This window comes from Mastigoproctus giganteus, chromosome 2, assembly GCF_048544385.1.
Source record: "Mastigoproctus giganteus isolate SK-2022 chromosome 2, ASM4854438v1, whole genome shotgun sequence".
Lineage (NCBI taxonomy): Eukaryota > Metazoa > Arthropoda > Arachnida > Uropygi > Thelyphonidae > Mastigoproctus > Mastigoproctus giganteus.
This window is the reverse complement of record NC_143576.1, coordinates 188337069-188350571: the sequence shown is the minus strand read 5'-3', so window position 1 is coordinate 188350571 and position 13503 is coordinate 188337069. Positions and strand designations below refer to the sequence as shown.

At 38.6% G+C, this 13503-nt stretch overlaps 1 protein-coding gene across 2 annotated transcripts in view; it reads left to right on the top strand.

The window, feature by feature from the left end:
* Positions 1-13503, top strand: part of Zw10 (Zeste-white 10 kinetochore protein) — a 123287-nt gene that overhangs the window by 3511 nt on the left and 106273 nt on the right. For both annotated transcript variants that reach the window (XM_090368864.1, XM_090368863.1), the window contains exon 2: positions 8058-8145. In XM_090368864.1, the coding sequence (XP_090224990.1) occupies positions 8109-8145 (37 nt within the window). In that variant the 5' untranslated portion in view covers positions 8058-8108. The remainder of the gene's footprint in view (positions 1-8057; positions 8146-13503) is intronic.

The following is a 13503-nucleotide window of genomic DNA, read 5'->3' as shown; positions in this document are numbered from 1 at the left end:
GGGCAAGTATGCCACGGAAAGGGAAATAATGATTGAAGGAGCAGTAATTGAAAAAGTGGAGTCATATACTTATCTGGGACAAGTTATTAGCTGTAATAATGATAAATGGCTGGAAGTCAAGAGAAGAATAAATTTTGGATGGATAGCATTCAGGAAATATAGTCACATACTGAAGAGCAATATCCCAGTTTGTCTGAAACGTAAAATAATGAATCAATGTATACTCCCCACCATGACTTATGGAAGTGAAACTTGGGCACTCACCAAAAGAATGGAAGAGAAGCTAAGAACTACACAGCGAAGAATGGAACGAATTATATTGGGAATCAGACTGTTAGATAAGAAGAGAAACACATGGATTAGGCAGCAAACTCAAGTAAAGGACATTCTTATCAAAACTAAAGAACTAAAATGGTCTTGGGCAGGACACATAGCTAGAAGACATGATGACAGATGGTCTAAGAAAATAACAGAATGGTACCCAAGAGGAGCTAGAAGAAAACCTGGAAGACAAAGGCGGAGATGGATAGATGAAATTCATGAGTTTTTGAGTAGTAAATGGATGGCCAGTGCTCAAAACAGAAGGAACTGGAAAGTTGCTGGAGAGGCCTTCATCCTGCAGTGGATTGAAAATGGATGATGATGATGATCAAGATTTCTTTACCACCACGTTATAACTAGTCATGTTGCTTGTTAAAGCAAGAATCAAAGCAGGCAGCTCAAGATTACTCACTTAGCTTTCCACTCCACACTAATGCCATTGAAGGGAAGGCTGGCCTAGACCATCTGTTGTTTTTTTCCTCTGCTGTAGTTATAATGGTAGCAAAAACAAAACTTAGCAATCTTTGTTGTTCCATGCAAGAAATTGATCGAATTTCTCCACGGCAAAAACATGTATAGGTGTCAAATAGCACTAGAATGAATGTGCCACCTTGCATATATGAGTTCTTAAAAAAAAAAAAAAAAACTGTAGCCATTATCAATCCACTGCAGGATGGAAGCCTCCTCAACAATTCATGCTGAGGGACATGGACCATAATCTACCACGCTGGTCCAGTGCGGGTTGGCAGATCGACTGTATTTAGCAGGCAGGGTCTTGAACCCCTGTCTACTCAAAGAGCGTGTGCTGCTGCACTCCCGCTCCTGACCTCTCAACTACGGAGGCCTTAAGTGATCAACAAATGAGGGACATAAAAATAAAAGCTTGCAAAGTTAACAACTCAGTATTGACACACTGATTGAACTCTGCAGCAATGCTTTGTTTAGAGATTTGGTGCAAGTTTTGTTTGTTCTTTGCTTGTGTTGATGTGTAAAATTTTAATATTTGTTCCGATTTACAGCACTGCAAAAAACTAAGTGATCATTTTTAGCTATGAATTCCAAACTTTTACTTTTCAACCAGAAGCGGATTAAGGTCGGTTGAGGCCCCGGGTCGAGAAGAAAATATTGGGCCCCTTAAAAAAAAGAGAGAGACAGGGAAAATAAAAATATATGTTAACCATTTTTTTTAAATAAATAAAAAATATTATGTACTATTAATGTTTTATTTCCAATAAAATTTGAATATAATACCGTATATGTATTATATTATATTTGCGTCTTTTTTTAATTTGACTTTTTTCAGCCCCTGATAGATGTCGGTTCATTTTACTAGCTACCATTGGTAGCCTACCAATGAAAAGAAAAATATAAAATTTAATAGTCTGAATGATTAGAATACTAGAGAAGAGATTTTTCGTTATAGTGCAATAAATTAATGATTAATTAAAATTCAAAAATTATTCATAAACTACGAAAATCCAGGCGCTGATGTAACAACAGGAATTAATTTTATCTTAATATAATTTCAACAACAATATATGATATACGCGTATTTGCGTATATCGTAAGTCTGCCTACAGGAGAACCTTTGTAAGTACAAAGCAGCAAATACGATTCTATTGCTCCGATGAGCGGTAGGGCAGCCACGTGGGGCCTATGCAGCGTAGTAATGAAATAATGAAAATAAGTGAGCAAAGGAGGTAAGCAAACCCTTAGCCATAATTATGAGAGCTTCCTTGGACTCAGGGGAGGTACCCATTGACTGGAGATGTGCAAATGTGACCCCAATTCACAAAGGGGGATCAAAGGCTGACACAAGTAATTATAGACCTGTGAGTTTAACTTCTGTTCCCGGAAAATTAATGGAGGCACTGGTGAAAGAAGCACTGCAGGATCATCTAGACAAGACTTCAGTTATAGCTAGGACACAGCATGGTTTTGTTAAGGGGAAGTCTTGCCTGACCAATTTGATTGGATACTATGATGCAGTCACAAAAGAACTGGATGCAGGGAATAACTTTGATATTATATACTTGGATCTTAGAAAGGCTTTTGATACTGTTGCACATGGAAGACTGCTGCACAAATTGGAGCAGTGTGGCATTGGAGGCAAGTTGCTGCTATGGATAAAGGGGTGGTTGAGGGGGAGAAGACAGAGAGTGGTAATCAATGGACACTGCTCATCGTGGACTAATGTTATTAGTGGAGTCCCTCAGGGTTCAGTATTGGGGCCTTTATTGTTTTCTGTATTTATAAATGATATTGATGATGGTATATCAGGCTTAATGTCCAAGTTTGCAGACGATACGAAGGTTGGCAGGGTTGTCAAGGACACTACTGACACTATGCTGCTGCAACAGGATTTGGAAAGGTTGAGCAGATGGGCTTCGAGGTGGCAAATGAAGTTTAACATTGACAAATGTAAAGTACTACATATGGGAAACAGCAACCCCAGAGCAACGTATCAACTCTGTGGTACTACACTGACAGTGGTAGAGAATGAAAGGGACCTGGGGGTGTTGGTGCAGGCAGATATGAAGTTCTCTGAGCAGTGCAGACGAGCTGCAAGAGTAGCTCATGGTGTATTGTCAATGATATATAGGAATTTTTCTAGCAGGGATAAGGAGGTGATTATTCCCTTGTATAAGGCAATGGTCAGGCCACACCTAGAGTACTGTATACAGGCCTGGAGGCCTCATTTCAGGAAGGATGTAGAGCTGCTGGAACGAGTACAGAGAAGGGCAACTAGATTGGTGAATGGGACAAAGGGGTTCTCTTACGAAGAAAGGCTTAAGTTTTGCAAATTACAGTGTCTGGAAACTAGGCACCAGCGGGGTGATCTGATAGAGGTGTACAAAGCCTTGAATGGTTTGAGCATGCTCAATGCTGATGGGATTCTTCCTCTAGCTCAGAAAAATCACCTGAGAGGGCATAAATTCAAATTGAGGAAAGACAGATGTAGGATAGATGTGCGGAAATTTGCCTTTAGCCAGCGGGTGGTTGGTGGGTGGAACAGACTTCCATCCCTTGTCGTGGAAGTTGATAGCCTAAATAAGTTTAAGGCTCAGCTGGACAGGTATTTCGAACGAACAGAGGGGTGAAGTGGAAGTGGTTATTTTTATTTATTTATGTTACTTTTTTTTTTTTTTTTTTTTTTTTTTGGCTGATGCTGCATAAGCTTGCTTTCTTGCATCAAATGCCTCTACTAATGCTAATGCTAATGCTAAAAGTGAATATAAACATACTATCAGGTTTTACCGCCGATTGTAAACGTACGTAATTAAAATTGCACATATGAAACCAAACTTGGTGTCATTAGAAAAAAGTGTAAAGTTGGGGTTTTGAGGGGCCCTTCTGAAGTCGGGGCCCCAAGGCGCGTGCCCGGTGCGCCCACCGTTAAATCCGCCTCTGTTTTCAACCATTATTTAAGAAATTTTGTAATGATGAGGATACCTTCAGTGGTTCACATCTGGTGAGTATGGGCTTGGCACATACAGGGTCCCAAGCTGGATATCATCATTCTTCTCTTTCTTGGTGATTCCCTTCTACTCCTCTCTCTCTCAGGGTAACTCAGAATTTTTTTTTGGCTGGTGCAGAAAAAGCCTCGGGCTTCCTTGCACCGTATGGCTAATATAATAATAATGTTGGAATGTTGATGTTTTTCAAAATTTCGAACATACAACACCTTGGATGCACTTTTTTAAATATAGGCAGCAGCGAACATGGTAAAAGCAGAATATCATGCAAGTTGATAAACATTGCCTCATTATAATAATTATTCCTTATGACGAATAAGTTTTTTTTTTTTTTTTTCCATTCTCCATTGCAGAAGTATTTTTTTTCCAAAGCACATCCATTGATACCCTGACATTTGCTGAAATTTTGTTTGTCATTTATTCATATTTAACAAATGTTAAATATGACTAAATGAAAGAATTAAACTTATTTATATTTTAATTACTAGTACTGTCTTTTCTGAAATATAATTCCCGAGTGTAAATAAGTTCAGTTGTTAGTGCTTAATATTCATTAAAATGTGCTTTTTCAAGACTTTGACATCTTAAATTGTGAAACCTCTAAAATCTTAAAAATTAAAATTGTAAAAGTTCAAAGTAAATTTTTAAAATTAAAAAAATTAATTTTAAACTTTTAAAATTCTTGGTTTAAAATTTTAAAATCTGTCACCTCTCAATCTCTAACAGTGCCAGATTTTAATGAGTTTACTAATTGATTATGAAGTTTGTCTGTTAGTTTATGTAAAAAATGCTGCAGCAGCCAAAAAAAAAAAAAAATATATTCAAATTACCCAGAGAGAGAGAGAGAGAGAGAAATAGAAAGGAACCACCAAAGAAGAGAAGAATGATGATATCCAGCTCAGGACCGTGGGTATGATAAACCTGTACTCACCAGATGTAAGCCCCTAAAGTTAGTGAGTGCAGGTCTGCACTCACTAACAGGTCTGTAATTACTCATGTCACCCTTTGATCTTCTTTTATGAATTGGGGATTAATTTTCACATCTCCACTCCTTGGGGACCTTCCCTGAATCCAAGGATGCCCTCATAATTATTATGGCTAAGAGTTTGCTTACTTCCTTGCTGCCTCCTGTAATATAACTGGATAAATCCCATCTACCCCATTTGCCTTTCTTATGTTTACCTTCAAGAATTTCTCCTCCACTTTCCTCTCAGTTATTAAAAAATCATTTAGCTGTTAGAGTTTGGATTATACCTGTTGACTTTTTATGGTGTATATTTATGTGATCACAAGTTGGGGACAAAGTTTTAATTTTGTTAAATTTTATTTTCCTTACAGGGTAATCATACACAAGTAGTAATATTAAAACATCACCTGAAATTTTGTGTGTTTAAAATGTACAAAAAGTTGACATATACACTGAATTGGTTTTGCAGTAGAAACAGCCTCTTGTATAAGATTGAACTGGCTTTGTGATGCTGGTGAAAACTCAATTTTTTGAATGGCTGATATCAGGTCATTCTAATGTTCACACACCTGGCAATCAGTTTTTGAGTGTTGGCAAGAAAGAATGGATCAGTTATGAGATCTTTCTTACTTTGAATGTGGAATGATCGTTGTGGCAAGAAATGTATGTGCCAGTATCATGACAACGGCTGACATGGTCAGTTATTGTGGCTGGCTCACCAACGATCGAACAACCATTCAAAGGTCACAAATGGGACAGCCACGAGTGGTCAATATCTGTGGTGAGTTTTGTGTGTTGTCTCTTGTTTAATAACATAGTGATATGGCACAGTGGCTCAGCTAACCACCCAGTACAACGTAGGAATAGAAACATCAGTATCTACATGGAAAATGCAGCAAACATTAGCTCATATAGGCTAGAGCAGTTTACAGCTGTTGTGGGTATCCATGCTTACTGCAAGATGGAAGAAACTGCACTTTGCATGGGCATGTCAGAACTAATGCTGGATCACTGATATGTGGAAATCTGTCACCTGGTCTGGTCTGATGAATCCCGTTTCCAACTCTGTTATGCTGTTGGGAAAATTTGCAGTTGGAGAAAGTAACGCAAGCCCATGGCACCTGGATGCACTGTTGGTGTTTGGCAGGCTGGACGTGGTGACATTAATGGTTTGGGACTGTTTTTGTGGTGTGTCATTGGTCCTCTGATCATTCTTAATCAGCGGTTCAACGGGAATGTCTACTTTTCTATCGTTGCCAACCAAGTACGTGACAGCATATTCAGACAACTCTGGCATCTATCAGTAAGGCAGTGCTTTATGTCACAAGGCCTAATAGATTGCCAACTGGTTTCAAAAACACAACAATGAATTGTGTGCACTTCCATGGCTGCCCAATTCACCTGATCTCAACCCATTTGAGCATGTTTCGGACCGCCCGGAAAATGACATTCAATACTGTGACCATCCAACTGATAATTTGGAGCATTACTGGGCACATTGTGGAACACATTACCACAGGATATTCTGCAATACCTTGTGGGATCCATGCCAAGATGTGTATGGGCTGTATTACAGGAAAAAGGTGGCCCTGTGAGGTTTTAGATAGGTCTTGCTAATGCAAAGCCAACTCAGTTTATATATGAGTAGCATGATTCAAAATTTAAAACACTTAAAATTAAATACCCTGCTACTCATATATAAACTGAGTTGGCTTTGCATGTGCAAAAACCATCTAAACCTTTCAGTTGGCTTTGGATTAGCAACACGTATTACAGCTTGAAGACAGAACACAAAGTTACTCATAAGTATTACAAAAATACAATATGTCAATGGCTTACATACTGCAGTTTCTATGTTTACAATACTTGCCTTTTATTATATTTTTATACACAGTGATCACTGAATTATGACCACCTACCTAATACTTCGTAGGTCTTCCTTTTGCCCTCAGTACAGCAGCTATCCAACGTAGCATTGATTCAGCAAGATGTCAGAAGTGTTTGGGAGGTATGGCCAACCAATCTGTGTGTAACGTGGTCAGCAGTGCAGGTATGGAGGTGATTGGTGTATCCAGACACCTGATATGCCTTTCCATAGTGTCCCACAAGTGCTCTATGGGATTGATATTGGGGGAGTTCTGAGGCCAATCGATATGCTGTAAGTCAGAACTGTGTTCCTCAAACCATTCCTACAACAAGTTCCCAATGACTCGGCACATTGTCATCTTGGAAAACACCATCGTCATTTGGGAAAAAGTGTAACATAACAGGCTGTACGCAGTCAGCAAGCAGTTGATGATAGCGGAGACCATATGCACCAGGGATCCAAGTTCCTGCCAGTGAAACATGCCCCACACCATACATCCATCTCCACTGGCCTGCACTTTTGATACCATGCATGATGGATGAAGAGCCTCATGTTGTCGATGCCAAATCTGTACATGACTGTCCACGGTGTGGAGTAAATAACGTGACTCATCTGACCAGCACACCTTCTTCCAGTCTTCTAACGTCCAACTTGAATGCTCTTTGCACCAGGCAAGTCTTTTACGCCAGTGAACCTTGGTTAGGAGAGGATGCCGTAGGGGTCATCTGCTGGTATAGCCCATATATGTGAGCGTGCGACGCATGGTCGTGCCAGATATTGTTCCAGGTTGGCCCATGTTGTATTGGATAGTCAACTCTTCAACAGTGCTGCGCCTGTTTGCCTGTATGAGTCATCGGACCCAGCGCTCACCTCTAATATCAACCTTTCGCTGACCTTTGCAGTTTTGCTGTCGGGTTGTTTGACCATTACTAGTACACTTTAATTATGGTGGCTCTTGAACACCCCACCAGTTCAGGCGTTTGGGAAATCGAGGCACCAGCTTGTCAAGCACCCACAACCTTTATCAAAGTCCGATAAATCCTTCCTTTTACCCATCACGCTCAGAATTTTACTATCTTCCGAACCATTGACACCTTATCTATCTACGTAGGTTGCACTCTCGTACCTCATGTGGTCAACAGGTCGCATTCAGTTTTCATAGGTGTGGTCAGTGATCACTCAGTGTATATATCTGATATTCTTTACTTACTTTTTTTCTTTCACTTGGAGATGTTATTGGTAGCTGAAATTTTGCATAAACCATTATGCAAAATTTTAAGTGAGGTTTTTGATCGCTTAAGTTTATACCTTATTAGTTTGATCAATCTCCCTTATAATATTTTGTTTCTGTGATCAGTACTTTGTTTTGTATAATTTCGAAATAGTTGCACTTTAATTTTGGTCACTGAATACACTTTTTACATAGGGGCAGAAAGATGTACTAGACCACTGAACAAAATAGTGATATGATAGCATAATGACATCATTTGTGAGCCAGATGCTGTCATCAGCTGGTAAGTTCTACTTTTTGGCAATAAATGTTATCACTGGAATGCTAAACTAAACTAAAGATTAATGGCAGTCTGAGCTTTGTGTCACAATGCACAGCTGTGTTCAAAATGCATGCAAGTGTGCCGTAAACATAAAGGCACATGAAATTAACAACCATTCAGTATTGGCATATTGATTGAAGGCTTTGCAGTAATGTTTGGCATTTGTTTATAGACGAGCCAGATGCTGTCATCAGCTGGTAAGTTCTACTTTTTGGCAATAAATGTTATCACTGGAATGCTAAACTAAACTAAAGATTAATGGCAATCTGAGCTTTGTGTCACAATGCGCAGCTGTGTTCAAAATGCATGCAAGTGTGCCGTAAACATAAAGGCACATGAAATTAACAACCATTCAGTATTGGCATATTGATTGAAGGCTTTGCAGTAATGTTTGGCATTTGTTTATAGACGTGACATGCTGTTTTATTTGTTTTTTTTTGCTTGTGTTGTTAGTTTATTTATGTGAATAAACTTTTTATAAAATTTTAAGATTTGTTCTGATTGACAATTTTAAGTTGATACATTACTCTGGGGTTACTGCTCAGCGCAAAAGTGTTTGCTTTTAGCAATAAACTTAATTTTCAAACCATTATGTATGAATTTTTGGATTTCTGGGGATGTCAAAATGTTGATGTTTTCAATATTCCAAATATTATGGTATATTGAACAAGTTCTCTCACATTTAGGTGGCAGAGAAAGTGTTAAATCTTTCTCCATCCATAAGTTTTAAAAAAACTTATGGATGGAGAAAAAAGAAAAAGAAATGTTTTTTAGCACTGTAAAAATAAATAAAAAAAAACAGTTTGACCAATATTATAATGACTTTTTTCCATTTTTCTCCATCTAAGCATAAAACAATTATTTTGATATAGCTCAAATTTGTGTCAGAAAATGATTAACTATTATACATCAGCTTGAAGTATTCATCATGTTGTCCAGTTTTAGGAATAGGAGACAGAATACAATAATAGTCCATCTGGCCTTTTGTAAACTGGAAAGCTTATGCAACTGGCAAAATTTCAAATAATGGTAAATAACCTACCATTAAATGCTCACAAAGATACTGTTAAAAATGCTAATCCTTTTCCAAATTTGTGTTTTCTAAAATCTGCTTTAAAGTTTAATGATTCTTTCCATGTAAATTTAAAAATAGCTAATTCTTTATTATTCTTTTTGAAATTATGAAAAATAGGATTTCTTTCTTGACTTTTCTTGTGCTTTTTCACTTGGCCGGCAAAAGAAACCTACTAATTGCAAGTTCAAAGCAAATTAAACTTTACCTTTATCGTAATAACTCATTACACAGAAGAAGTTTCAGATTTATTGGTTCCTCAGTAACCAGTAAGGAGCGAACAAAAAAAGAAGAAACACACGAGATTGAGAATGGTCTCTTTCTTTTCATGATTCTAAAATACTTATCACATTTTATTTACCACATTTGTTGTGTTTAGGATTAGCATTAGTAGAGGCATATGATGCAAGAAAGCAACCTTATATAGTTTCAGCCAAAAAAAAAAAAAAAAAAAAAAAAAAACCTTCCCATTTTACCATCCATTTACTCCAAATACTTGTCTAGTTCTGCCTTGAACTTATTTAGGTTTTCAACCTCCAATATGACAGATGAAAGTTTGTTCCAACTATCAACCACCTGCTGGCTAAAGGCAAATTTTTGCACATCTATTCTCCAATTGTCTTTCCTCAATCTGAATTTATGTCCCCTTAGATAAATAGTCTGAGCAAGAGGAAGAATCCCATCAGCATTGAGCTTGCTCAAACCATTCAAGGCCTTATACACCTCAGTTAGATCACCTTGCAGGTGCCTAGTCTCCAGACACTGCAATTTTTGCAGAACTTAAGTCTTTCGTGGTAACAGCAACCCTTTGTTCCATTCACCAATCTCATTGCCCTTTTCTGTACTCATCCCAGCAGCTCTACATCATTCCTAACATGAGGCCACCAGACCTGTATGCAGTACTCAAGGTGTGGCCTTACCATTGCCTTATACACGAGGACAATGACCTCCTTATCCCCGCTAGCAAAATTTCTGGATATCATTGACAAGATACCATGAGCTACTCTTGCAGACTATCTGCACTGCTTAGAAAACTTCATATCTGACTGCACAAATACCCCCACATCCTTTTGATTCTCTACCACCCTGAGCGTAGCACCATACAGTTGAAACATTACTCTGGGGTTACTGCTATCCATTTGCAGTACTTTACATTTGTCAATATTAAACTTCAGTTGCCACCTCTCAGCCCATCTGCTAAACTTTTCAATATCTTGTTGCAGTAGCATACTGTCATTAACAACCCTGCCAACTTGCATATCATCTTCAAACTTAGATATTAACCCTGATATACCTTCATCAATATCATTGATAAATACAGGAAACAACACTGGATACTACACTGAACCCTGGGGATATCCACTAATAACATTAGCACACGAAGAGTAATGTCCATTGTTTACCACTCTGTCTTCTCCCACTCAACCATCCCTTTATCCATAGCAGCAATTTGCCTCCAATGCCACACTGCTCCAATTTGTACCGCAGTCTTCCATCTGCAACAGTATCAAAAGCCTTCCTAAGATTCAGTTATATTATATCAAAATTATGCTTTGCATCCAGTTCTTTTATGACCACATCATAGTATCCAATCAAATTTGACAGAAAAGACTTCCCCTTAACGAATCCACACTGTGTCTGAACTATAACTGCAGTCTTGTCTACACGATCCTGCAGTGCTTCTTTAACCAGTGACTCCATTATTATTTTCCCTGGAACAGAAGTTAACTAACAGGTCTGTAATTTCTCGTGTCACCCTTTGATTCCCCTTTTGTGAATTGGGGACTTGCACATCTCGAGTCCATAATTATGGTTAAGGGTTTGTTTACTTCCTTTGATGCCTCCTTTAATATAACCAGACAGATCCCATCCAATTTCAACAATTTCTCCTCCACTTTGCCCTCAGTTATTACAAAATCATTTAGCTCCTTATTAGAGTTTGATAATCTTCTGGCCTCCACTTCCCTACAGAAATTCCTCATGTGTGAATGTAGATGCAAAATACTCATTCAGTTTTTCAGTTACCCAACAGCTGGTCCATCAACAATCGAATCGTCGATACCAAGTGGACCAATCTGATTCATCACCATTCCTTCTAGTGTTTGCGTAAGTAAAGAAGTCTTTGCATCCTTTGCCAAAGATTTCTCATAATCTGCCTTCCCTTGCCTAACCTCCTTTGTCACTTGATTACAGATTATAATTAGCTTATATGTACCATAGTCATCTGTGTCTCCTGATAATTTATATGCATTCAATGCATTTTTCTTTGTCACAAGTCTCATTAGTTCATCTACCATCCATTCAGGCCAAAACCTTAAACAGTATTTCTTAGTTAAAACAAAAAGCCTGATAGCTTCCAAGATTATTTCCTTGAATGCTTCCCATTTAGAATTTTCTGTTGGTAACATTGTCCAGATGATACCATTGTATAGAATTCAAAAACTGTCTGAGACCCCTGTAGTCCCCCTTGATGAAAGCAAAATCCCTTCTCTTTACCCATGATGGTAGTTACATCTTTAAGTAAATCCCACATCAGTACACTGTGGTCACTTCCACCTAGTGGTTCCTTTATCTGCAGATTCTTAATGCATGAAGAATCATTGCTGATAATCAGATCAAGAATATTACTCCATCTAGTTGCCTCTCAAATGTGTGGCTGTTGAAAACAGTCATCCAATAAATACAAAAAAGCCTTGCTAGTGTGCGAGTGACCAACCCACATGGCACCTCTGTAGCCAGGTGGGAAGAAGCAGCAATGCGTAGCACACGCCTCTTGATATGCCCACCAAATACGGAGGATGCGGAAAGGTCAGGGAATGACCACTGCATATCCCCAGAGCAATATAGCCTTAGTTGCTAATGCTCCTAAAAACCAAATAACAAACAAACAAACAACCAACCCACCAACCCACACAGGTTCCACTCAATATCTGGGAAACTAACCCCCCCCATTAGGAGACAATCTAATTTACTGGCCCACTATTTCTCTGTACAGTTGTTCATTGTACTCATGAGAGTCATTAGGCATATAACACACGCCTACTCTCAATTTTGCTTTACAAGTGCTCGTGTCACACCAAACTGACTCAGCATTGCACTGTCCACCCATATCAGTTGGATGCACTTTCTTAGATTTTGGTGTTTCTTAATTAACAGCATGACACCTCCTCCCTTTCTATCCTGTCTATCCTTTCTTTACACGTTGTACTCCCCAAATTCCAATTCTGCTTTCCTTATATCTGTGTGACACCACATCTCTAATATCCCAACAATATCTGCCTTTGATGTTTTGACCAGCACCTCAAATTAATCAAATTTATTTACTATACTCCTAGCATTTGTGTACATGGAAGTATACATGCACCTATTCTTACTCTTAGTTATCCTAACACAGCCATGTATTTACTTGTTCCATGATAACTATAAGGCCTTGAATGGGTTGAGCAAGCTGAATGCTGATGGGATGCTTCCCCTAGCCCAGACATAGAACCTGAGTGGGCACAGTTTCAAATTGAGGAAAGATAGTTGTAGAATAGATGTGTGGAAATTTGCCAATTTAAGGCTCAGCTGGACAGGCATTTGGAACGAATGGAGGGGTGAAATGGGAGCTTTTTTTTTTTTTTTTTTTTTTTGGCTGATGCTGCATAAGTCTGCTTTCTTGCATCATATGCCTCTACTAATGCTAACTCCCAGCATTGCTTTCCACACTCTTGCTCATTGTAAAAGAAGCAGTGCAAGAATTACTTTCACCTCTGCCTGTGGCTAATGTTAATCTATTAGTCTGTGAATCCGCCCCACCCCAAGGTAGCAGTTTCCCGACCCACCTAACACTAACTCGATAGCACCAGCAAATATTCTTGCACCCTTTCTATTTGAGTGTATCCCATCCTTGTAAAACAATCTCTCCTGTTAACAAGCACAGTCCAGGCTGAGAAAAATTGTACCCCATGAGCCTTGCACAATCTCTCCAGGGCCGAATTGATTAGCATTAGCATTAGTAGAGGCATATGATGCAAGAAAGCAAGCTTATGCAGCATCAGCCCAAAAAAAAAAAAAAAACACATCCATTTCACGCCTCCGTTCGTTCGTTCGAAATACCTGTCCAGCTGAGCCTTATATTTATTTAGGCTATCAACTTCCACAACAAGGGATGGAAGTCTGTTCCACCAACCAACTACACACTGGCTAAAGGCAAATTTCTGCAGATCTATTCTACATCTGTCTTTTCTCAATCTGAATTTATGCAC